General features: G+C 60.4%; 1 protein-coding gene across 26 annotated transcripts in view; it reads left to right on the top strand.

Moving 5' to 3' along the window:
* Positions 1 to 25,367, top strand: part of NCOR2 (nuclear receptor corepressor 2) — a 225,897-nt gene that overhangs the window by 158,060 nt on the left and 42,470 nt on the right. For 20 of the 26 annotated variants that reach the window (XM_057746317.1, XM_057746319.1, XM_057746323.1 and 17 more), the window contains 5 exons: positions 229 to 291; positions 12,660 to 12,802; positions 20,254 to 20,401; positions 23,531 to 23,581; positions 24,697 to 25,324. In XM_057746317.1, coding sequence (XP_057602300.1) covers positions 229 to 291; positions 12,660 to 12,802; positions 20,254 to 20,401; positions 23,531 to 23,581; positions 24,697 to 25,324 — 1,033 coding nt within the window. The remainder of the gene's footprint in view (positions 1 to 228; positions 292 to 12,659; positions 12,803 to 20,253; positions 20,402 to 23,530; positions 23,582 to 24,696; positions 25,325 to 25,367) is intronic. The other 6 variants (XM_057746326.1, XM_057746343.1, XM_057746342.1 and 3 more) reach the window with 1 other exon arrangement.

Raw genomic sequence — 25,367 nt, 5'->3', positions numbered from 1 at the left:
CTGGCCATCTGAGTCTTGTGTCCCTCCTCGTCTTCTCCCCACCCCAGTCCTCACATGGCCACCCAGGCGAGTGCCTACGGAGGCAGCTCAGGGTCCAGGCCCTGGACCGCCTTAGCGTCCCCCTCTGAAAAACGGGTGATTGCACCCCAGCAGGTGCCCTGCGTCGCCAGAGGCAGAGAAAATGCCCCACTCCGGGCTGCTGCCAACACGCCGTATCTTCCTTTCCAGCTTCCATGGAGATGAACGAGAGTTCTCGCTGGACTGAAGAAGAGATGGAAACAGCCAAGAAAGGTGAGGGGTTTCTGACTGCTGTCATCACACGCCACGTGCATCTGGGTCCTGCAGCTCGTGTCTGGGGAGGAGGTTGACCTGTGGCCCTAAACGGGGCCGTGGTGTGGTCTGCAGGGGCCCGGCCCTGCTTCCGGGTGTTCTCAGGTTGGCCACGTCTCCTCAGAGGCTTAGTTTTGTCCTCTAGAAAAGTGGGTCTGTGTGGCCATGTCGTCAGGGGATGGCTTCCGTGGCCTCTGGGGCCAACACGCCGTGGCCTTGCAGACAGAGTGGCGGTAGCTCACCTTGGCACCTTGAGGGGATGTGCAGAGCCTGGGTGTCAAGCCGATCCCCCTCAGGTGTGCCGTCTCCCTGTGCCGTGGTGCCAACCCTGTGTTCTCCACAGAGGCCACCGGCACATTCATTGTTTATTGGAACCAGCATGGCGGGGCCTTTGACGTCCAGACTCAGGGACCAGTCTCTGGGCCGCCGTTTCCCCATCTGTGACATGGGAGGGGTGTCTGGGTTGGCCAAGGGAAGCCAGAGATAACGGGCACTGGGGTCCCGAGGATGGCCTGGCCCCATGGGGGCTGCGTCGGTGTGGGTCCCCTGGCCGCTGTCCCTGGGAGGTGCTCCTGCCGCCCCTGCCTCACCTGTGCCCAGTGCAGGGGCCATCCGACTCGCGCGGAGCCAGCAGGCGGGGGGGACACCTGAGCCCCATGTTGCCTGCTCGCTCTCATTCATCTGGGCCCCAGCCTTGAGCGGCGGGTCTTGTTTCCGGCCGTTTTGTGGACAAGGGAGTGAGGAACCGGGCTGAGGACGGCCCGGTCCTCGAGCTGCTGACCTGGGCCTCCCGGCTCCTGTCCCCGAGGTCCTGCTGAGGCCCCGCTGCTGACGCACAGCTTCTTTGTGCTCAGAGCTCCCGGTCGTGACTCAGGGAGGGAGCAAGTGGCCTTTCTAATGAAGGACCCAGGTGCACAGGGACCGTCGTGTGCGAGGACGGCCGGGCCTGGAGGCTGAGACCTTGGACCATAAGCTACCTGCCCTGCCCCCACCCTCCGCCCAGGGAGCGGGTGCCAACGGGCCTGAGGGTCTGGTCCTGATGTTTCAGAAACTGACCAGGGGCAGCCCCTGACCAGATCAGGTCCCCCGCCTGGGACCCGGCCCCTCCCCTCAGGGCACCCTGCCCCTCAGCGGCGCCAAACCTCCTTCCGCCAAGCTCCCCGCGCTCGGGTGAGGCGGGCCTGGAGGAGAGGTCGGGCTGCACCCTCAGCATCAGCACCGCTCTGGAGGGGAGGAGCTGCCCTGCTTCCTCTGGCGGGTGAGGTCCTCTTTTCAGTGGCTCAGAGGAGCGGTGATGGGGGCCCGTGGGCATGGTCTGTAGCTGCCACGGCTCAGCAGGTGCTGTCCACCCCCCGAGGGGGTCACATTGTCCTTTTCTTTTCTTCTGTGTCCACATTGTGGTTTCTGGTATGAATTCGCCGCAGGGTGCACAAGACGCTTTATTTGGAGATGTGTGATTTTTGTTTCCCCTTTAATTTTGGTGAAACACACATAAGGTAAACATCTACCGTTGTAACCATTTTAAAGTGTACAGTTCAGTGGCATTGAGTACACTGACAGTGTTGTACAACCATCACCACTATCTAGTCCCGAAACTTTTTATCACCCCAAACGGAAACCCCGTACCCATTAGTCGCCACTCCCTGTCCCCCCAAATCCTGCCAACCTCCGGCACCCACCAGTCCACTTCCTGTCTCTATGGATTTGCCTGTTTGGGACTTTTGCATGAATCGAATCATTCACTACATGCCCTTTTGTGTCCCGCTTCTCTCAGCATCATGTTGTCGAGATTCGGTACTTCATTCCCTTTTATGACTGAGTCATGTTCCTCCGTATGGACGAGCCACAGTCTGTTTACCCATTCATCCATTGGTTGATGGGTACTTGGGTTATTTCTGCCTCTTGGCTATCGTGAATAATGCTATTTGGAACATATGCGTGAAATTGCATAGTTTTTTTCAACCACCCATGAGACCCTGGGATCTCGGCCATTGGCAGTGACATTGCCCAGGGACCCACCCATCAGGGCCGTGAAGGGCTCCACGTGCACATCCCAGGGCTGCCAGCCTGTGTTGTGTCTTCCATCGCCATGGCAGCCCCATCCCCGGCTCCCTCCCAGTTGCCCGGGAAGCAGGAGTCGGCTGAGTCGGAGGCTGCCCTCTCTCTTCCTTTGGGAAGGGCAGACCCAGGAGCTGGGAGGACGGCTGGGGATGACTCACCAGCTGAGACGGGTGTGCGCCCCACCGTCTCAAGGTTGGGTCCTCCGTGGTGGCCGTGAGCTCATCCTGGGTCCTGCCCGTGGAGGTGGTAGCGCACGAGTGCCCCCAGGGACTGTGTGCACCGAGGCCCCGCGCAGTGACATTTGTGATAATGTGATGAGCGACCGTGTGCTCGTCCGCCGTGAAGTATAGCAATCTGGACAATGACCGCTCAGGGTGGCAGCTCATGGCTGCGTGTTCCAGGCGGCGGGAGGGGGCTGGGGCGGGGAGGCAGGTGCTGGCAGCCCCCAGGACTCCTCCTCCACAGCAGGCGGGGGTGGGGGGACTAGGAATGCTCCAGTGCCCCCAGCCCTCAGAAACCCAGGAAAGTACCCAAAATCCCGCTGTGCCCGTGGCAGATGGCACCCACCCAGCCTCCTACCCGTCATTTACATTGACCCAGTGCCTCACCCTGTGCAGGGCAGGGGTGCCCGGAGATGAGCCAGCCCTGGTCCCTCCCTCGGGGAGCCCAGGAAGCGAGCAGCCAGGTGTCCCCGGGGCCTTGGAACCACTGAGCCTGCCCCAAGCATCCCAGGAGACTTCCAGTAGCCAAGCCTTGAAGGATGAGCTGCAGAGGGTCCCGCATCCCCAGAGAGAAGCTGGACCTCAGCCTCTGGACCTTAGCTCTGTGACCTCAGGCAAGCCAGTCAACCTCTCTGTGCCTCAGTTTCCTCATCTATACAATGGGAATTAGAGTATCACCCGCTGTAGTAGTTTCCCGGGGTTGCTATAACAAAGTACAAACGTAGGTGGCTTAAAAACAGCAGAAATGTCTTCTCTCACAGTTCTGGTGGCCGTGAGTCTGAAATCAAGGTGTCGGCAGGGCTGGGCTCCCCCTGAGGGCTCCGGGGAGGATCCTACCTCTCCTTCTCCGGCCTCTGCTGCTGCTGGCAATCCCCAGCGCTCCTTGGCTTGTAGACATTCTACTCCCTGCCTACGTCGTACATGGCTGTCTTCCCTCTGTGTGTCTCTGTCCAAATTTTCCTCTTCTTGTAAGGACCCACCCTAATCCAGCATGACCTCATCTTAACTCGATCACATGTATACAGACTCTTTTTCCAAATAAGGTCACATTCACAGGTTACAGGTGGGTGGATGTGGAAATGGAGGGGGGGGTACATCATTTAATCCAGTATAACCACTTTTGTGGGATTTTGGTGAAAGAAAACAGAGTGCTTAGGAGCGTGGTGACTTCGGCACACTGAGTTCACTGTCACCATTTATAATGATAACCAGCTCCCTCAGCCTTGTGAGCCTGGCTGGCCCGCCCCGTCTTGGCCTCGTTTTCCCTCATCCTCCAAAACGAGGCTGGGATGCCATCGCTGAGGGGCACTGTAAGGGTGGCATGGGCCTTATTTGTGCAGTCCTAGGTATACAGCAGGTGCTCAGACGTGGCAGCCCTGCAGTTCGGCACACAGACGCTGGAGCCTTTCTTCCTGGGTTTGAGTCCCGGCTCTGTCCCTCGTGGGTGTGTGACGCTGAGCTGCGCCTGCTCCCCTCGGGGCCTCGGCTCCTTCCCCGCACAGTGGGGACGGGGGTTGAAGGTGAGTGGCCTGCTAAGCAGGTATACAGTGACATTTGGAGGTGGTTTCACAGCACTGGGGCAGGACTCTTGGGCTGACACCCAGCAAAATCATAGTACTGTCAAGTACTCGTCAGTACTCCTGAGTACCAGATACTACTAAAGGCGTTATGTGTTAAGTCACTTCATCCCCACCAACCTTATGAGGCAGATGTTATTACTAGTTTCTTTATCCGGATGATGAAACTGAGACCCAGAGAAATTAAGTGAGCCGCCCAAGGTCACTCAGCTGTTAATTGGCGGAGCTGGGATTTGAACCCAGGCACTCTAGTTACAGAATGGGAATGGGGCTGGTGTGAGGTTTGAATGAGTGAGTCCACGGCCCTGGCTACTATGAATCAGATAATGAGGGAGGGAAGGGCCTCCCAGCAAAGGAATAGCATGTGCCAAGGCCCTGGGGCAAGTAAGCAGCTATTAAAACCCAGAGAGGGAGGGGAAGACAGCCACGGAGTGGAGAGGCCATTGGGAGGGCCACTCCCTCCTTCCCCCCAGCCTTACCAGCTATGGGATAGAGTATGGCTGTTACTCCAAGAGCATGGGAAGGCCATCGCACGGGGAGGGGTGGGCCAGGGGACAGGGAAGCTGCAGGGTTCCAGGTAGGCAGTAGGCACCGGCCCTTCCTTTGTGTATGGAGGCAGGGCTGCCTGTCCTGGGGCTCACACCAAGTGGGGACTGAGCATGTGCAGGGCAGCCCCAGGGAGCTGGCCGCCCGCCCTCGGGCCCAGTGCCATGCTGGGCAGGCACTGGGCTGGGATGCGAGGCTCTAGTTCCCCTGGGAAAGGTCAGCCTGGCCTGGCTTGCAGTCTTGACCCAGCTGTGTGGGAGGCCCAGGGCTCTGCTGGCAGCTCCTCCTGGTCCCCAGCCCCCTTCTCTGGTGGACAGGGTGCCAGCTGTGGAGGGGGCAGGGAAGCCCCCAGGCACACCATTTCAGACCAGAAATAGGCACTGGCCCAGCTCCGGGCTGCCAGCCCCTCCCGGCCTCGAGTGGCCTGCCTGGTGAGGAGGGAGAGGACAAGGTGTGCGGCCCCAGAGGAGGGCGCTGCGGGGACCAGACCCTGGTGGCCCCAAGCAAGGCCCATCAGGCCGGATGGCGTCCAGGTGGACCCCCGAACTCGCTCCCAGGAACTCCAGGCCGGCTCTGCCTGCAGGACTCGCCCCCTTTCATGGGGAGTGAGCGAGCAACCACTAATTGCTTTGCACCTCCAAAGTGCTTGCTGTGCTCACCGGCTGGTTTAATTAATTTTTACGGGTGAAGAGTCTAAGGCTCGGGGACAGGAGGTGTGCGTCTCCAGCCTTGCAGCTTGGAAACGCAGAGCCTCCCAATCCACATCTCTGTCTTCAGAGCCTCACGCCACCCTCACTGCAGGGACCACGGGAGAGCTGTGGCCCGTGTGCGTGGCCCGGACAGCCGTGCACCTGCCCACCAGCACTCACGACAGGCAGTGTTGCGCTGTGGTTAGTGCACAGGGTTAGCAGCTGACGCACCAGGGTTCCAGGTGCTGGGTCACTTCCAAGTGTGGGCATCAGTGAGGGCCCAGCAGGAGACAGGGTCAGCGCTCAGAGTGGGGACTGAGGACAGTTGATGTACAGGGGCGGGGAGGTCGTTAGAAGGGACCCTGCAGTGTCCCTGGGCTGGCCTCAGTGGGGACCTGTTGCCACCTCCAGCTGGAGAGAGACTGCTGAGCCTCGTCTTGGGTGCTGTGACCCCCAACCTGGATGCTTCTGGCATGTGGGAGACAGGCTGCTGTGATGGTTCAGAAGGAGGAGACAGTCGGGATTTCTGCATGAACTCGGGGGGCGGCCAGACACCAGGGCAAGCTCCAGACCCCTCTCTTGTTCCTTGTCAGCACCCTTGAAGGTAAAGTCAAGCATCTCCCAGCCCACCCGCCCTCCCAGGAGCAAAATCCACACGTGGCCATTCAAGTTGGTGCTTCCTCAGGGAAGGAGACCCCTCGCAGGTCGCACAGTAATGGTGATGCCTGTTATCACTGGCGGTGCTCACTGGTCCCAGCAGTTTGCATGAATGATCTTACTTAATTCTCCCAAGGGACCTCAAGGCGAGTTCTCCATATTTGCGAATACACATATGCGTACACACACACACACACACACACACACACACACACACACACACACGCTTCTGCTTTGCAGATGGGAAAACTGAGGCCCAAGGGACTGTGTAATGAGCTGGGGCTTGCACAGCAAATAACGCGGAGCCGCTTGGCCCCGGGAGCGAACTTGACATTGGCTCTATGGGAAAACTTGACATTGAACATATAATGTGGCATTTTCCCAAAGTGGCAGCATGTCGGGTCACACACAGGTGATTTTTTTTCATCTTAACAGGCATGTCTTTGATCATGTATTGGGAGATCACATCATCCCTATGATTTGCAGATATTAATAGCTGAAGCTGGGGCTAATGTAGGCACTGAGGCTTATTTTGAAAAGTGTAGGTGGGAAGAAAAGGTAGGTGAGTCCAAGTTCAGGTGTGAAGTTGTCTGGCCGAATTCCCTCAGGGACTGGCGGGAGTGTCGGAGGCTCAGATACACAGTAGGCTCCCAGCAATGTCGCCAACCAGAGGCTGAGTCCAAGTCAAACCCGCCCAAGGCTTGGAGTTTCCGAAATAAGGACGCGGCATGACTCAGGACCAAGTCTGCTGGATTCCCCCCCCCCCCCCCCCGCCCCCTTTGATAGTGTTTTAGGCAAAAAATCTTGTTTTGCAAACTGGAGTTTCTCTTGGAAAGTGGCAGTTGGCGGGAGGGGTGCGGATATGCCCTTCTCGCAGGCGGCCTGTGCTTCACGGAGCGAACAGAAAACTCCAGGGCTGGACGGGGCTGGCTGGGGTGATGGGAGCGTGTGTTTCCTAGGGGGGATGCTGGTTTCCAGAGGGAGCAACTGTGACATTCCCAGGACGCAGATGGATGGCATTGTGGTGCCCGCAGGTGCTAGAAAGAATCCTCCTCCCCCTAGGTTATCAGAACTTGCCGATGGTAGGGTGGGGGTTCACTGTTGGTACAGGTTCGTAGACCCCAGAGGTGAGAGCTGCCTGCAGCAGGGATCCTGAGCGGGTAGCCGCTTGGGGAGGGCCATGACAGTGACGAGGCCTTTCTGGGGGCCAGTGTATGTGAGCCGAGGGGCCTGAGTCACTGCTCCCGTGAGAACAGTCCGTCCCAGGCCCCCAGACAGTGTATGGGAGGCTCCCCACGGAGGGTAGCCAGAGTGGCCAGGCCGAGCCCCCACAAGCCACCACACAGAGAGGCCCCTCTCTCCGCCACCTCTGCGGCCACCCCCTGCTCCTTCGCCTCATTCTGTGCTCCAAGTCCGTGACTCAGATCTCCTGGCTTGACTTCCTGTCTTGGTCAATTTCACTTCCTAGTTCCTGCCTCCTGACTGCTTCAGAACGAAACTCCTTCCTTAGAAATTAGAAGTGAGGTCGGGGAATCCAGACCACAGGGGATGTTGGCAGAATCTGCCGTCTGGGGCACAGCACAGAGTGTGTGTGGGCGTGTCCCAGTGTGAGAGGTGGGCACTCCCTTGCGTCTGTTCTGGGGAGGGCCCAGGACCCCCTTCGGGGGTAAACGCTCAGCCCCCTCCTCTCTTCGGAACTCGTAGCTGGGAGCCCCAGAGAGGCAGCAAAGGTGCCTGGGGGATGCTGGGTGGAGATGCCCAGGGTGTCTGGAGCTTTGTTCATTTACCAAATACCTCCCGCACACCTGTCCGTTGTGGGTACAGAGACATGGCCGTCAATGAGCAGTGGAGCCACATGGCTGATTTCAGAGCTCTGGAGATAACAAAACCCCATGACGGCAGGGTGGCTGGGAGGACGGCTGTGGAGAGAGTGGTCAAGGAAGGCTTCTCCCAGGAGGTATCACTTGAAGCTGAGAACTGAAGGAAGACAGAAGGAGATCTGTGAAAAAGCCACGCAGGCAGCGGGGACAGCGAGTGCAAATGTTCTGGGGCACATCCAAGGGCTGGGCAGAAAAGGTCCCAGTGGCAGGAGCGAGGGGAGAGGTAGGAAGCAGGCTGGACAGCGGGGCGGGACTGGCTCTGCAGGGCCTCAGGCACCCTGCTGAAGCCTTTGGATGTTATTCCAAGAGCGTTGGGTCATCACTGGAAGATTTGAAGCAGAGGAGTGACACGATTGGATTGGCATCCTTAAAAACCCTCTTGGGCCTCCCTTGCAGAGAATGGATTGTGCGACTCAGGCGGGACATCCTAGATCCCTGATGCGGTTGGGATCTGTTGCGTCCTCTGAGGGGTACGCCGCAGGGCCCAGGGCGAGGGCTGGGGCCAGGCGGGGGTTGTTCCTTGGGTTTCGTGGGCAGGATGGACAGCTGAGGGCTGAAGGGACAAGCAGGGCAGTGACCCTGGAGTTGGAGAAATCAGTTGTGACCCGGATCTCGCTCCAAAGTTCAACTCAGTTAACTTTCAACCTCCTGGGAGCGGCCTGGGGTGTCCACAGCAGGTGTTTGTATGGGGCGCAGGGTGACCTGGTCGTCACGGCTGTCTCAGAGAGGGAAGAAAGAGGTGGCCATAATCCTGAGACCCTCATAGTCCCAAGACCAGCCCTCTGACGACTCCAAACCCTTCCCCCTGCCCCCAGGGGCTGGAGGTCTCACTTGCACTTGGAGGAGTCCCCTTAGAGTCGAAGCCTCCTCCTAGAGTGCTAAGCCAGCCCTGCCCACCCACAGCCCCCTTCCAGCCCTTGCAGACATCCAGAGTCCCCCATGGAGGGCCTGGCCGCCACGGCAGCGTCAGGCTGGGAGCGGGGAGGGCCACAGGTGGAACCGGCGCAGGGGAATGACAGCGGAAGAAGCTGTTTGCTCCCGGCTGCCGGCTGCCGGCTGCCGGGGTGGAGAAGCTCTGTTTTTCTGAACCCTCATCTGTTTTTACCGCTGCTGACGCCGCCACCGCCACGGATGGGGAGAGAGGGAGGGGGAAGCCAGTGCCAAGTTGGCCCGCCCCTTCTGAACCTGGGCTTCTGCCACGCTCCCCCGCCCGCCCGCTCCCGCGAGCCTCCGTCTGGAGGTCACATTCAGCCCTGACGCGTCTCGCTAGGTCAGGCAGCAGGAAGATCAGCCGAGCCCAAGCGCGTGGCGAGGCTGCTGGGGCCCTGCTGCCCGACAGGCGGGGGTCTTTGGATTCTGCCCCATGGGGGCGTCGGGGGTCCGGGGGCTGAGCGCCCGCGCTGGGCACACTGGTACCCGGAGGAGCCGCCAACACCGTGCTCCCTGGTGACGCCTGGCACGGGGCACCGAGCACACAGCCGACAGCTTCCCGCCACCGCCCCCATCGGCCCCCATCAGCGGAGGGCACCTCGCACGCCCACAGCTGCAGGGCTGGGGGGGGGGGGCACGGCTCAGGGGTGGCAGCGCCGGAGGAGCCCTGGGCCACCGCGGGCGCACCGCGCAGAGCTGTTTCCCCGCCCTCCTCGGAGCCAGCCTCCGCCTGCCGCCCTCCCACCGCCCGGCCCCTCCCCCCTCCCTCCCTCCCTCCCTCGCGCCGTTGGACGAGAAGGATGTGAGGCAGAGCTGAGCCGCCAGCAGACGCCAGCCAGGAGCCTCGCGGAGCCGGCACCACGGCCGCCCGGCCTCCCGCCTCGCAGCCCGCTGCTCCCAGCTCCGATCCCTGGAGCATCCTCCAAGCCGTATGTTTCCGGAAAACTTGGCCGAGGGGGAGACGCAGATGAGAGGATGTGAGTGAGTGGCTCCAGGGAGGGGACTGGGATGGGATGGGGGGGGGACTTTGACAGGGACCCCAGGGGTGACAGGGACCCCCAAGGCAGGGGACGCGAGAGTCCTATACCCATGGGATCCCACCCCTACTTTCTCTTGGTTCCTGTTCCCCTGCCTCTCTGGCTGTCGGGCTGGGGCTCTCTGGGAAGGAGGTCTGTGCTTGGGGCAGATCTCGGGGGCTCTTGGTTGGTGCGTGCTCAGAGGTGCTCTCTCCGGGTAGAGGGGTGTCGGCAGGGGTTGGGGGCTCTTAGCTGGGTCTGGTTCAGGTGGTCTCTGAGGCTTGGTGGGGTCTAAAATGCAACGCCCTGTGCCTGGCACCCTCGGTCGGGGGTTCCAAGAACCAGAACCAGAAGGAAGCCCGTGGCCATCCGCTCCCACCCCAGGGGCCCTAGCCAGCAATATTAGGACACGCACCCCAGCCCTTCACACAGCAGTTAAAGAAACTGAGGCCCAGAGAGCAGAGGGCATTTCGGAGACCACACAGCATGTTCTGGGCAGGGCTCCTGGACAGCTCAGTCTAGCGCTCCTTCGCAAGCAGCTTTCTGGAAGGGCTGGGTGACCCCCCCCCCCCCCCCCGCCCCACACACACACCCAAGCTCCTGCTTCTGCCACAAATGGAGTTAATTAGGACCCCAACCCCCAAGGCAACTCCAAGCCCCCTCCTTATTTACCGTGTTGCGTTTGTAAATGTCAACCTCCAGGGGGTCCGGCCACCCCCTGGGCCCTCATCCCTCCCCCACCCCCAAATACCTACCCCCCAGCAGGCCCAGATGGGAGACCCGCCCTCTCCCTCCCGGGGTTCCGGGCCGCCGTGTTTGCCTGGGCTCTCTTGGCCCCGGCTGGGGAAATATAAATAAACGCGTCCCCGGCGTCCTCCGCCAGGTTCTGTGGAAGTGGCAGCTGCTGCTGGCGCGGGCGGAGGGAAAGGTCAGGGGGCTGGGTTACACTTGATCCCACGGCCCGGCCCTCCCCTCCGTGTCTGTCCTTGAGGAACCCTGAGGAGCCGCCGTGGAGCCACGTGGCCCCGTGGCCTCCGCAGGGGAGCAGGTGGCCTGTCAGTCCAGCACCACCCCCACCCCGCTGGGCCCAGAGGCGGGAGAGCAGGCAACCTGGGTCCCAGGTCCTCTCGGCCCCGTGGCCCACCCCATAAGCTTGTGAGTTCCTCTGATCCCCGGAGCCTCGGTTTCCCCCATCCTGGGGATGGGAAAACAGCCGTGGCCTCGACAGCAAGGATAAGAGGGAACCAAGTCTTTGAAAGGCTCTGCAAACTCCAGGTTGCTCGGCCACATGACATGGTGGTGTGTTGATTTTGTTTTTGCTGCTGTTTTATTTCTGTGCGAGCCTTGTATGTAGCAAGCTGCCGGCACAGGTTTGAATGGGTGGATGGATGAATGGATGGATGGACGGACGGATGAAAGAGGGACAGGAAATACCAACGTAAAGATGTCAGCCCCTCAGGCTCCCCGCGTCCCTGCAAAGTACCAGTCGTAGCCCTCCCTGCTTGCAGCTTGATTTGATTCAAGGAAAACGGCCTCGAACTTCATGATGGGAAATCTTTCACTAGTCCTCACGAGTCTACCTCTGGGGCCCCGAGGCCGCTGTGTTCCCAGCAACGTGACTCAGGCTTCGTGCCTGCTGCCCTCTGGGGGCCCAGTCCTGCCCCGCAGCCCCCAGAGGCTGGAGTCTCCCGTCCGCCCCTCCCACAGCCATCAGGAAGGAGGCAGGTCCTACCTGCTCCGGCTGACCTGGCCGCACGAGGCACGCTGCTGGGAGATGCAAGGCATAAAAACGTAGAGGCCCCGGCCTGTGCAAGGCGTGCCCGTGTGCCGGGAGCGCTGCGGGCAGATGGGCTGAGACTTGGGGCCGGCTTCCAGGGGGCCGGGGCACTGCACTTCTGCTGAGCCTGGTGTTTATGGTGTTGAAAACGGAATAGGGGTTGGAGGGGCAGCTCTGCCTGAGTTTGTGGGGATGGAGGGAATTTTCTCTGTCCTAGGTGAGTTTGGGATGGGGTCTGCCAATTCCTGGGGGTCTCTCCCCACATCAGGAGTCTGTGAGGCTGTGTGAGAAGCTCATGAAGATGGGGGCTGTGATGTGGGGGGGCAAGTCCATGCCCAGACCCTGAACCAGTCCTGGTGGGCCCCGCGTCCAGGGTGGGCCTTTAGGCGTCCACAGGGAGCTTTGGGCCCTGGGGGTGCCCCAGCTAACCTGGGCGCGGAGGCTCCTGGGCCAGCCAACCCCCACCCGGACTCCACCCTCCCACCCCTGCTCACGCGTTCCTTCCTTTCCCTGGCCCAGTGTGGCCGGAAAACAGCCCGTCTCCCGAGGCCTCGTCTGCAGCTGCGAGCGAGTGTCAGTGCCGGGTCACGACAGCCAGGGGAGGAGGAGAGGTGGGGCCCCGGGCGGGGCCTGTGCCCCAGACCTCAGCCCTCGGCCCCCAGCATCCCTGACAGTGGCCTCAGCGGGGGTGCACCCAGGGCTGCACCCACCTGCCCCTCCAGTTGCTGGAGCCCAGGCCTGTCCCATGCAACCCAGGGAGCCCAGGCCACCCACACCCTTCGGATGTCCGTGTGTCCGTACCGCACCCCTCCATCTCTTTCCAGAAGCCTTGGACCCATTCGGTGAGCCTGAGGCCCGGGATCAAGGCTGCTTTCTGCCCCGGGGCTGTTTGCCCTCCAGGCCGTGGGCACGCAGGCCCCCTCTGCCTGCCTAGCCTACCCGGCCACCCCTCACCTGCCACCCTCCCCCACACAGGTCTCCTGGAACACGGCCGGAACTGGTCGGCCATCGCCCGGATGGTGGGCTCCAAGACTGTGTCCCAGTGTAAGAACTTCTACTTCAACTACAAGAAGAGGCAGAACTTGGATGAGATCCTGCAGCAGCACAAGCTGAAGATGGTGAGGCCGCCCACTCCCACGCATCCCAGCCAGACCTGTGGACCCACGTAGGGGCTGCAGCCCGGGAGCCCTGGGTGGGGAGGGGCCTCATGCCAGCTCCCGCCCAGGACTCAGCCCCGCGCGGGTCATGCTCAGGGGTCCCCCCGGGAATGCTGCAGGGGTCCCCCCGTACGGTAAACAGCCTTCCTGGGTACTGCGACGGGCAGGCCCGCCCTCACGCCTGCCCACCTCCACCCCCAGCACTCCTCGCTCAGACACCTCTGAGGGCCTTCAGGGCCGGCTCGGGTCAGGGAGGAAGGAGCAGGGTGGGCCAGGCACTGACTCACCAGGGACCTGGGGCTGTCAGCACATTGGAATGAAGACCCAGAGGCAGATGAACCCTAAGTCAGCATCTCCCCCACCCCGTTTGAACTCACAGTCTTAGGGCCACCCTGGGGGAGGAATGGACGTGTCAGGGAGCAGCCGGCCCAGCCCTGGCCTCCAAGGGATTGAGAAGAGGCCCGAACCTTTCCCTCCCCCAGGAGCAGAAAAGGGGCGGGCTCGCCTCGCTGAGCCTGTAAATGGTCTCCACGGGGAGAGGCCTCTTCCTCCGCAGCTGTTACTGGGAAGCGAGGGCCATTTGGGGGCGGCTTTTCTTTTTTCTTTTCTTTTCTTTTCTTTCTTTTCTTTTCTTTTCTTTTCTTTTCTTTTCTCTTTTCTTTTTCCTCCCTCCCTCCCTTCCTTCCTTCTCTCTTTTTCCCTCTTATTCTCTCTCTCTCTTCCTCTCCCTCCATCCCCCTCCATCCCCCCTTTTGGGCACAACTGTGACATGCCAACCATTGTCACCATTTCAGATCTGGGGACACTGAGGCTCAGCCAGGCTCATAAACAGCCGACTTGGGATTTGGACCCACAAGTACATGAGCTGAGGACGCATGCTTTTAACCGGTGGGCTGCGTATTTCCTTGTCGATATGAAGGTATACGAAGGGGACACACGGCTCTCCGCTCCCCCAGCTCCCTGCGATTGGGCTGCCTGTGCTGGGTTTAAAGTATGTACAGCCTGTCTTTAGAGGCAGAATTGCTCCACCACGGAGCCCGCCTTGGTCCAGAGAGGGTGAGCAGGCTGCTGAGGTCACACAGCATGGCGGGCGGACCAGGGACAGAATCGCCCTCTTTGAACACTCCGTGAGTGCTGTGCAGAATTTAAGGACACCCCTCCCCAGCCCTCCACCCCCACCCCAAGCATTCCAGGCCAGAGGGGCCGCTGCGCCAGGGCCCTGTGGTCAGGGCTGAGGCCACCCTCAGGCTTCATTCAGTGGGGCCCCTGCCCGCGCCCCTTCTCGTCGTGTCCAGTTAGGCTGTACCTCCTGCCCCTTCCCCGCCAGCTGTGCCACTGCTTCCTGGTGCTCCTCGACCTTCAGGCAGGGGTCCCTCGAACACAAGGAGCTCTGCTTTTTTCTAGATTTCTAGACTTTTTTCCCTAGATTCTAGATTTTCTAGATTTCTAGACTAAGGAAGACTTAGTGAGGGCCAAGGCCCAGGAGCACCTGTTTGTAACACTTGCTAAGATCCTGTAGCGCAAAGAGGCCCCAGCTCCGTAGTGGTGGTGATGGTTGGTGGGGCAGGGGTGCGGGCGGGGGGTATGTCGGTTGTGTACAACACAACCAAGTCAGGATTAACTAGGGGTGGGGGTGTGGCTCTGAGCATCGCCCCAGGGACAGAGAGATCTCCTTCCTGCTCCCTCCCGTCCTCCCTCTGACCTGTCCTCCCTGCCTCTGCCCTCCCCCCACTCCCTGCTCAGCTCAGCCCAGCCCAGCCCAGCCCAGCCCAGCCCATACCCGCACACCAGCCCACTTCGCCCAGGCTGTTGGGTTACAGGTGTCTCCTCTCACAGCCTGCTGGCCCGCGGCCTCACTTTCCAGGCACTGCCTGCCCTGCTGCGCCCCTGGGGACCCCTAAAACTTGAGAGGGTGGGTTGGGGAACCAGAGATTCCAGCCAGGTGGATGGGGCAGCTTGGGCTCTGGGGTGAAAGTGGAGTCAAGCCCTGGCTTCATGACTTGGCATTTGTGTGACCTCGGGTAGCGGCTTTACCCCGTGAGCCTCAGTTTCCTCATCTGTAAAGTGGGGGAATGATAGCTCTGACCCCAAGAACTCAGGTGAAGAGCGAATGGGTTACTACCTGCAAGGGCCTGAGTGGCTGCCAGAGGGGGGCGCTCCATGGCGGTCAGCTGCTCTAACTACCAGTAGTGGCATCAGCATCACTGTCGTTTTATTTTAAAGCCGCTGACCCCCTTTTCTTCTCAGGGACGTTTGAGGTGCTCTCTTGAATCATTATTCAAGGACAACCATAGTAGGGACTCCGGGCCCAAGACACCCAGGTTCAAATCCAGATTCTGCCACTTCCTAGCTGTGTGACCTTGGGCAAGTGGCTTGTCCTCTCTGTGCCTCTGTTGCCACACTTCTGAAATGGGGGTAATTCCCACCTCAAAGGGCTGTTGTGAGAATGATTTGAGTAAATGGGTGTGACGCTCTTAGAACCGGACCTGGCCCGCCGCGAGCACTCCTGAGTGAGAGCCGTGGTGGCGTCAGTGGTGGCAGAGGTGGTGGCCTCAATAGTGATGTGCCCATGGCCGCCGGAGGCCTGGTGGCCGGGGTGTCGCGTCTCCCTTGGTTGTTCACTGGTTGTTCACTGGATTGCCTGAGCAAGTGATGAGGTCGTTCTTTCATTCGTTCATTGGCTCACTCGTTCAGAGAGGCAGCTAGCAGGGTGGTCTGGAGGAGGGCTCTGGGCTGGAGGGGTCACACTCCAGCTCTGCGGCCTCCTGACTCGCGCCTGCGGGCGCGTGGCCTCCGCACGCGGCCCCCGCTGCCTCCCCTGTAAATGGAGGTGAGACCCAGACCCCCTCGTAGGGGTGCTGTGGCAGCAGAGGCTTTCCTATCCGTAAATGGCTGGGCCCGGCCCTTGATCGGTGCTCAGTAAGAGTCGGGGGTTTCCTGCTGGGCAGAGGAGCTGGGTCTTTCTTCAGTGGATGGTGGGAGCCATTGAAGGTTTATGAGCCGAGGGGCAACCCAGCGGGGGCCGGGCCTGGGTGGATGGTGCTGGTCCGAGTGAAATGTAGCCGAAGCTGATAGAGATGGTTGCCCTCCTTGTCCCCAGTCCCTGAACACGCTGGTGGGTGGGCAGCATCTCTGGTGGGCTGAGGAGGAGGCGTGAACGTTAGGGGGACCCTGAGGCCCAGTTTGGGCCCCTCCTGCAGACCCCTGAGGCCACCACCATTGACCCCATCCTCAAGGTGAAGATGCTGAGGTCCGGAGGGAGAGACCACAGAGGGGGTTTGAACCCACGTCCTTGGGAGCCCCTGGCTTCCCTTTTTGGATCCATCCCGGTGTTCCTGGGCATGGCTCCCACAACACTCAGCAGAGGGTGACCCTGCTGGGAAGCAGTGGTCCAGAGGGTGGGGGCCAGCAGGCCATGTTCTGAGGCCAGCAGATAGGCTAAACGTGCTGGTCACTTGTGGGCGAGAAAGGGCTGTTTGGGAGAGTGGGGTGGGTTCTCCTTCCCTGTTGGCAGCGAAGGAGCAGATTTACGTTGAAGGCTGCAGAGCAAGCGCAGTGAGGGACATAGGGACCCATCAGCCTGGGTCCATCCGTCCTGACAGTGACCACCTGTGGTGCAGGAGTGAGTTCCCCATCACTGGAGAATGCAAGCAGGCCTCACAAGGTGCTGCCCTGCACCCTCCAGACCCTGGGAGGGAAACAGGTCCTTGTGATTCCTGAAGCAGTGGCAGGCACCTCTGGCTGCTGGCCAGGCCCTGTCTGGAGCTCAGGAAGACATGTCACCCTCAGCCAGTGGAAGAAGCGGTGGGGGAAGCAGAGGGTCGGCGGGTGTCCCCTCCTGCCTCGCGCCAGGCCTGGCCTGAACGTGGCTGCAGGCGACGTCAGCAGGAAGCAGGGTCAGGTGGGCAGACGGAGCACGTCCCAGAGTTATGTAACATTTGGCACCAGTGGCTTCTCCGAGGTTTTCCCTCCCCCTCCTAATGGCCGAAGGTTACCCTTTTCTCCCATCTGTGAATCCAGGCCTTGGGGCTCAGCTTCCGTGTTTCTCCGTCTCTGTCCGTCTCAGCCCAGGTCCCGCCTTGCCTTGTTTTCCTCCGTTGCCTCTTCCATCTGAGGCTGCACAGGCCTGCGGAGAGAGGTGGTCAGTCAGGGAAGTACTTGAACCTGACCTTTCTTGAAGTCTGGGCTTCTTGACTCACAAGCTGTGTGATCTTGGGCAAGTGTCTTTGCCCCTCTGGGCAAGTGTCTTTGCCCATCAGGTTCATGCATCTAAAGAAGTAGTTACAGAGTGCCTATTCTGTGCCAGGCACTGTTCCAGGTGTGCTGGGAATACAGCTAAGAGCAAAGATGCCAACCCTTGAAGAGATAGTTCTAGTTCAAGAGACAAATTAACACAAATAATTTCAAATTGTGGTCTGAAGATGATAAGATGAGGGATAATAGTAGAAAGTGATTAATGGGGAGCAAGATTAGCTGATTTTGACAGGGTAATCAGGGAAGACTTCTCTGAGGAGGTGGTGTTTGATGGAGGTGTGGATGTGAGTCACACGGGTGTCTGGGAGAAGGATGTCCAGCCAGAGGAATGACCAGTGCAAAGGCCCTGTGGCTGGAGCCCTGTAAGCACATTTGCACGAGAAGGGCAGTGTTTGTAGCAGACCAAGGAGGGTGGGCACGTTAGAGAGCTGGATGGGTTCCAGATCTCCATCACACTAGGCTGTGTGGAGGGGCAAGGACTTGGCGTTTTATATCGGGGGTCCTGGGAGCGTCTGGAGAGTTTGAAGTGGGGAGCAGCCTGCTCTGAGTTGCAGAGTCCATGTGCAGAGCCAGTGAATTAATAAGTAGAGAACGCTCGGCACATAGTAGGTGCTCAGTAAACGTCAGCTGTAATTACTAATCCTAGTATCGCCAGTATCTTCTGTTCCACACACATCTCCCGATCCTGAGGTTCGGGACCACGTGTGGAAGGATTTGGTGTGAGTCCTGGGACACTAGGTCCCAGCCTCTGAGACCTGGCACTGGGGGGCTTCTGGTGTTGACAGCCTATTCACCCCACCTGGCCTGAAGCAGCCGGGTCACAGAGACCTCAGGTTCCCAAGGGGGATGCGCACCCTGGCCAGGCCCAGGAGCCCCCCATCCCCGGTCAGGCTCCAAGCGTCCCCCCCACCCCCAGGCAGCCAGTCACCCGCCTCACCCAGCCCGAGCAGTCAAGTGAGTCCCTGTCTGCTAAAAATAGCTTGGGGAAGAAGGGGAATCCTCAGGCCGCACCCACAGAACCCACACGCCACACAACTTTCTCGTGCCTCCGTGCGCTCCAGCGGGGGCCCTCCGAGAGAAGCTCGGGGTTTGGGGCTGGGCCGCACCGGGCCCCAGAGGCGGGCAGTTGGTGGAGCTGGGCGTTCCCCCAGTGGCCGGTGGACGTTCGGCAGGGTGGGGCTGTGGTCCTGGCCGAGCGTTGGTGACGGAAACCGTGACTAACGGGCAGACAGACGGACATGTCCCTCTTCCTCCCCGAATTCTGTGCGGCTGCGCTCTGAGGACCCCCCGTTTGCTCAGGAAGAAGTCAGGACAGGAAGTGATCCCACTCCCGGGCAGGAGCTGGGGCTTGGGGACCCCTGAGGCTTGCTCCCAGCCCTGCATGGTGAGGGACCAGGCTGGGCAGGGCCTGCTGGTACCTGGAGGTGATGGGGCATTTCCCCGAGACTGGGCTGTGCTGAGTTTTCACTCACGTATGGTGATGGTGGTTTTCTCCTGGGGGCCGGGGGATTGGCGGAAGGGAGGTGTGTTCGTTTCCTGTTTCCTGTAACAAGGTACCACAGACTGGTGCAGAAACTTACTCTCTTGGGATCATAGAGGCTAAAGTCTGAAATCGAGGTGTCGGCAGGGCTATGCTCCTTCCGAAGGCTCCAGGGGAGGCTCCCGTCCTGCCCCTCCTGGCTTCCGGGGGGGCCCCCCGCAATCCTTGACGTTCCTTGGCTTGTGGCTACATCCCTCCCCTGGGTGCCTCTGTGTCCAGATTTCCCTCTGCTTCTAAGGACACCGGTCATATTGGATTTAGGGTCCACCCTAATCTAATATGACCTCATCTTACCTAATTACATTTACAAAGAGCTCGTTTCTACGTAAGGTCACATCCTGAGGTTCGGTGGACGTGAATTCTGGGAGCAACCCAGCGTAAGGCGCTTTGCTGGGAGCTGTTGACATGTCTGGGAGTGTTTAAGTTGCATCTCTTTCCTCGGGGACCCCAAAGGGCTCAGGGTGCAGCCCCTCCCATCACGCCAGCTGTGCTGGGGTGGATCCCCTCTTAGGGGCCAGTCCACTCCCCTGGGAGTCCCTGGTCACCTCAGACCCCCAGGACTCCGCCTCCACACGTACCTGGACTCTGCCGACTGTGCGTTCACGCCCCGGCTGCTGCCCATTCAGTCACTCAGTTAGTCAGTCCACAAACACTTCTCGAGCCTCTGCCTGGCTCAGTGTGGGGGTAAAGAGACCCCTTTCTGGAGCACCCGGCCCAGTGAGGTGCAAAGACGGGAGATGTTAGGGAGAAATGACGATCGTGCCTGAGCTGGGGGTAGGCGCCTGGCTCCATGTGTGTGGGAAGCAGGGCTTCTGGGGACCGGGGGCGGGGGCCTGGAGGGAAGTGAAAGGCTGCTCATTGAGGGCCTTCTTTCTGTTCCTCGAACCACCCAGCTGGTTCCACCTCCAGCCGCTGTACGAGCAGTTCCTTCCACCTGGACCGCTCTCTTCCAGGGCCTTGACTCAGACCTCGGCTGAGATGTCACCTCCTCGGAGAAACCTTTCCCCTCCTGCCTTTGCACTCTCGCCCCTCTCCGTCTGTCCCCCACCTCTGAGTCTTTCTTCTTTTTAATTGATGTGTTGCTTTGATTGCTCTGCTGCTGGGTGGCCTGTGGAGCAGGGACACTGTCTACCTCATTCATTGTGTCCTGTGTAAAGACTGGTGGGGTGAAATGACCTGCTGCCCAAACTAGCCTCTCCCCCAGGGCTCAGCTGGGGGCAGATGAGGCTGCAAGGGAAAGCTTCATTCATTCATTCTCTCCAGTATACTGGCCACACCCCGCAGTGTGTCCTCCGGAGGGTGTGGTCACCATTCTGGCTAGGACAGCCGGCAGGGCTGGAGCAATCACGGGGGCCTCCAGGCAGAGGCAGTCCTTCCTCACCTGCTCCAGAAGGATGTCCAGGCAGCCTGTAGGCCAGGCTGCGCCCCGAGTGTATCTGGGGCATGATGGAAGGATGAAGCTCTGGGTAAAAATAACCACTGGCATGTCTGGCCACACAGCAGGGCCACAGGGCCGGGATCGCTGTCCCTTGCAGCTGTGGCAGGCCTCCGGCACCGGGAGTCCCTGGGCTGACAGCCCAGGCGCTGGCCCTGACCTGCCGCTATCCGTGTGCCCTAGGAGAAGGAGAGGAACGCAAGGAGGAAGAAGAAGAAAGCGCCCGCCGCTGCCAGCGAGGAGGCCGCCTTCCCGCCCGTGGTGGAGGATGAGGAGATGGAGGCATCGGGCGTGAGCGGGAATGAAGAGGAGATGGCGGAGGAGGCAGAAGGTGAGGGTGGGCAGTGGGGCCGGACCTCTCCCAGGAACGCCTAGGTCCTAGCGAGAAGGGGCCTGGACCACCCCGAGGGGAGAGCGTGATGGTGCTGATGCTGATGGCGACAGCGGCAACCCTAGTGATGGTGATTGGCCTCTCTGCGCCCGCAGGACACGTGTCCTTTCAATCCCCCTGACCCCTGTGAGTCCATTCTAGTGTTTGGTGACCTTACACGTCCAAGACACATCCAGCTCTGGTGATGGCTGTTATCTCACCAGCACATCTGGTGTCACATTTTAGAAAAAAAGTTTAGTTTTGAAAACAGTTTTTTGACCTGAACTATTATATTTCAAGTTGACCGACAGAAGTACAACCAATACCGTTGGTCGATAAGTATTCAGAGGTTCTATAATTGTGCTTCATTTTTCTCCCAAGTGTCCTGATTTGGATGATAAAGTGCACAGCCCCCGGCTTTCTTTCAGGGGGCCCTGAGGCTCGGGGAGGTTCCACCAGGCACCCCAGGTGCCACGCAGATGCACCCTCTGTGCCGATCTTGGGTGCATCCTCCCACCAGGTGAGGGCTGCTGAAGAGGGCGCGGGAATCAGTCATTTCTCTTGCACTGGCGGTTCCGCCCACTTCTCAAAAGAAGGATTTTGACTGCACGAGATGGTCCCCTAACATCAGAGCCTGGCCCCTCATAACGCACGGCTGCACAGTGGAATCAGTGCTCGTAGACTCGGGAGTGACACCAGGCTGCCCGACGCCAGGCTTGCACTCCGGGTCACTGATTAGGCTGCCTTTGGCCCCCAGCCCTCTCCCTCTTCCTTGGTCTGCACCAGCCCTCAAGGCGTGACACCCCTGAAGACCCCATCCCCTGCGCAGCTGAACATCTCCTTTCCTTCTGCCGTCTCCCTGGCCGGAGCTCTCCAGCAGGGCCTAGGTTCTTGGTGCAGGGAACCTTCTCTTCCTTTGTCACTGCCAGGGGTTCCCTCCTATCACTCCTATCTGCCTGTCTCTGCATTTAAACTCCCACACTGCTGCCAACATGCAAGGACCGTGTGAATCACCCCCGGCTCTGTAAGCAAGACATGCAAAATAAATCCAAGCTGTACCAGCCCGCAGGGTATTCACCAGCCTGAATCCTACTTCCCAGCTGGAAATGGAGAATCAGGCCATTTGGTTATTACTCTCTTGCGTTGGGGACAGACTGGGGTGCTGAGTCTGGCCTCCTTGCCAGCCCTGGGTCTCTCTAGCCCAAGTTGGCCAGAGGCCTGGCCCGTGTCTGATGGAAGGCTCCAGAACCCTCTGGTCCTCACATTCTGGGTTCTGGGTCTGTAGCCAGGAAAAGGGAACCTGGGGAGCAGAAACCCAATCCCCTTGTAAATACCCTCCTGACTGTGTGTGGGCAGGATGCAGGCTTGGTGGGAAAGTTAAAGGAACCCAGACGTTGGCTTAGCATTAAAAGCAGAACAGGTGCTGCCCAGTAAGAGAACTGTGTGGTAGTGAGCTCGCCGTCACTTGTAGGGTTCACACACCCTACCAAGGATGGGGGAGGGGCATTCTCTGCTGCGTGGGGAGAGGGGTAGGGCTGGTCTGGCTGAATCCAAGGCTTCTGTGACCACCTGGTGGCTCTGAGCACATCAGGGGAGGCAGTTTAGAAGATCCTGCCCAAAGGCACAGGGTGATGTTCCCATCCTACAGATGAGGAAGCTGAGGGCCAGGGAGAGGAGAATCACTCACGTGGTGTGTCACGTAGCTGGGGGACTTGGAATCTGCCAGTCCAGCCAGCGTTTGCTGTGTAACCCTGTTCCTGTGCCCGGGATAGGGGAGGGGAGGTAGGTTCTGGGTTAGGGCCTGAGGTCGCCCCAATGGAACCTTCTAGAATACCCTGCCAGCACCAATAGCACCACAGACCCCTGCAGGGGGCGGGCAGCAAGTACCTTGTATCCAGGCTGGAGGTGACTCCAGGGGAGGGAGGAGTGGTGCATTTGACCCCATAGCGTCTCCAGTAGAGATCATGGTCGTGAGAGCAACAGCCTTGAGTTATTCCCTTTAATTGCCACAAAAGCCCGGTGGGTACTGTCATCACCCCATTTTGCAGATGAGGACACTGGGGCGCAGGGAAGTTACCCAAGGTACGCAGTTGGCCTGTTAGGGGACCAGGATTCAAACTCAGGAGTGCTGATTCTCGGACCCCAGCTGGACCTACTGAGTGAGGAAGGTTTTGGGGGTGGGCCCAGCCGTGTGAGTCTTCACGGCCCTCAGGCACTCCCACGCCTGAGCACCCCTGACGGAGACAAGCCTCTGGGGACGGGAGAGCCAAGCGGGAACCGCCCGTTTCATAGATGAACGCACAGACTCTGGGGCGAAGCCACTTGTCCAGGGGACCTCAGCGCTGGCCCCCTTCGTCCTGTGGTCTGATGACGTGAAAGGAGGGAGTGATGTTGCCGGAGCCAGGAGGCAGGGTCAGGAACCAGTGGTTAGGGACATGGGATGCTGGGGTCGACCCTCTCCTGCCCCCATGCAGTGTGGGCCGGGGGAAGTGACTCAACCTCTCTGTTTCCTCACTTGAAAAGGAGAGTGGCGATCACCTCCAGCTTAGAGGTTATTGAGGATGAGAGGAGTCGTGTGTGTGAAGAGCTTTGCCTGGAGCCCAACAGCCAGAGAGCAAGCCCTGTGTTGCTGCTGTTGGGATTATTATTCCTGCAAGTGGTGGCCTTCGCTCTGGGCCTTGAAGGGAGCCGAGAAGCGGGAGAGGCCAGGGGTCTGGGGGCAGTGAAGGCTGAAGGAAGCGTTTGTGCAGGGCACCAGAAGCCCCTGTTGGCCTGGCTCTGCGTCTGAGGGGTGAGACAGGTCCGGGCGGCCCCAAAGGCCTCTCCCCCAGCCCTGCCCACCTCTGAGGCCGGCACCCCCCACCCGCAGGACCCCTGGAACCAGGAGCCAGAGAGGGCCAGTGACTTGTCCAAAGGCGCCCAAGAGTGTTCTGGGATGCGGGTCCTCAGGACAGGGCTGTAGGTCCTCCCTGCTGCCTGCTGGGCCCTGGGACCCTTTCCCGGCCCTGCCTGCCTGGCCACAGAATCTCCTCCCACCCCAGCTGCTGCTCATGCCACCTCGCTTCTAACCCTTCTCTCACTTCCTTCCAGCCTTACATGCCTCTGGGAACGAGGTACCCAGAGGGGAATGCAGTGGCCCAGGTACGAATGTGGCCAGCTGGCCTGGTGGTGTGGGGGAAGGGCCAGGCCGGGGTGGGGGGCATCCCAAGGTCACCTGTTCTCTACGAGGGGCCCCACCTCTGTGATCACGCCTCTCTGCCTATGAGCACCACCGTTTGTGCTGCCGCCGCCTCTGTGCCCCCTCCTCAGCACAGTGTCTGTTCCCCATGCTGTTCCCTGGCTCACTCCTGCAGATCAGTGTGCTCGGCTCGACTGTTTTGTTGATTTTCACTAGCGTGTTCACCTGTGACTCTTACCCGGTTTGAGTTCCTCAACAGGAAGTGTGGGGGAGGGGGGTTTCAAATGTCCCCTTTTGTAGAAAATGGGGAAAGTTGAAATCCAAGAAGTGACAGGAGTTAAGGCTAAAGAGCCAGGCCTGGAGTCGAGGTCTCCTTTCCCTTCATCTGTGCATACATTCAGTCATTCAGTTAACACTTATTGTGCACCTGCTGTGTACCAGCCCTGTGGGAATTGGGTGGGGAATGCGGTCGGTGTGAACCCTTTCCCCATGGGCTCCTCCAAGTACACTGGCCCCGTGTCATCATGTTACAACGATGACAGTGATGGTGCCACAGCAGACAGTTACCAGGTGTCACCCTGTGGTGTCACACCCCCCGTGAGGTGGGAACTGTTCTCCCCGCTCTACTGGTGGGAAAAACGAGGCCAGGAGGTCACCTGTGTTACCACGGCCAGGCCACCAGCAGGGGCAGAGCCAGGGTTGCAGCTCCAGTGAGAACAAGGAGACCCCAGAACAAAGGCCTGCTGCCCGGGCCGCCCCCAGCCTGGCTCTGTGCGGTGCTGGCTGCCCACCCAGCGATCCCGGGGGTTGGAAATTAACAGGTTGCTGGGCTCCAGGGTCCGCAGGTGGAGAGGGCAGCCAGAGGAGGACAGGGCACTGGGAAGGGGCCAGGCGGGCCGCCCAGGTGTGCAGGAGCCTCGGGGCTGCTTGGTGTCAAGCAGTGGGGCCGCGGCACCCTGAGCTCCTGCCCGGAGCTGGGGTGCGCAGTCGGGGCCGTCGGGGGGCCATGGGGAAGGCCGCGCCTGCTCAGCCCTGAGCCCCCGGCGCCGCTCACCCCGTCTTCACTCTCCCCCCACAGCCGCCGTCAACAACAGCTCTGACACCGAGAGCATCCCGTCGCCCCGCACCGAGGCCGCCAAGGACACGGGGCAGAACGGGCCCAAGCCCCCACCCGCCCCGGGCACCGACGCACCACCTCCCGAGCCACCCACCCCACCGTCTGAGGACGCCCCAGCCCCCACAGAGCCCACGCCCGCCCCCGAAGCCGCCGGCCCGCCCACGCCCCCGCCGGCACCCCCCTCGCCCCCCGCGCCCCCCGCCGTGGTCCCCAAGGAGGAGAAGGAGGACGAGGCCGCAGCCGCCCCCTTAGCCGAGGAGGGGGAGGAGCAGAAGCCCCCCGCGGCCCAAGAGCGGGCAGCTGATGTGGGCAGGACAGAGGATCCCGGTGAGGCGCCCCCTGCGGAGCCTGTCAAGAGCGCGTGCAAGGAGGAAGCCAGCGAGGAGGGGCCCGACAAGGTCAAGGCAGGCACGGAGGCCGCAGCCGAGGCCACGCCCGACGGGGCGCTCAAGGTGGAGAAGAAGGAGGGCGGCGGCCCTGGGGGCAAAGGCCCCGCAGCCAAGGGCTCGGGCGCCCCGCAAGACAGCGACTCCAGTGCCACCTGCAGCGCCGACGAGGTGGACGAGCCCGAGGGGGGTGACAAGAACAGGTGAGTGGGCCGGCCCAGGTGGCGGCTTCCTCGTCGCACTCTG

Source organism: Hippopotamus amphibius, chromosome 8 (genome assembly GCF_030028045.1).
Source record: "Hippopotamus amphibius kiboko isolate mHipAmp2 chromosome 8, mHipAmp2.hap2, whole genome shotgun sequence".
NCBI lineage: Eukaryota > Metazoa > Chordata > Mammalia > Artiodactyla > Hippopotamidae > Hippopotamus > Hippopotamus amphibius.
Note: the sequence above shows the minus strand (reverse complement) of the source record. Positions and strands in the feature narration are given on the sequence as shown.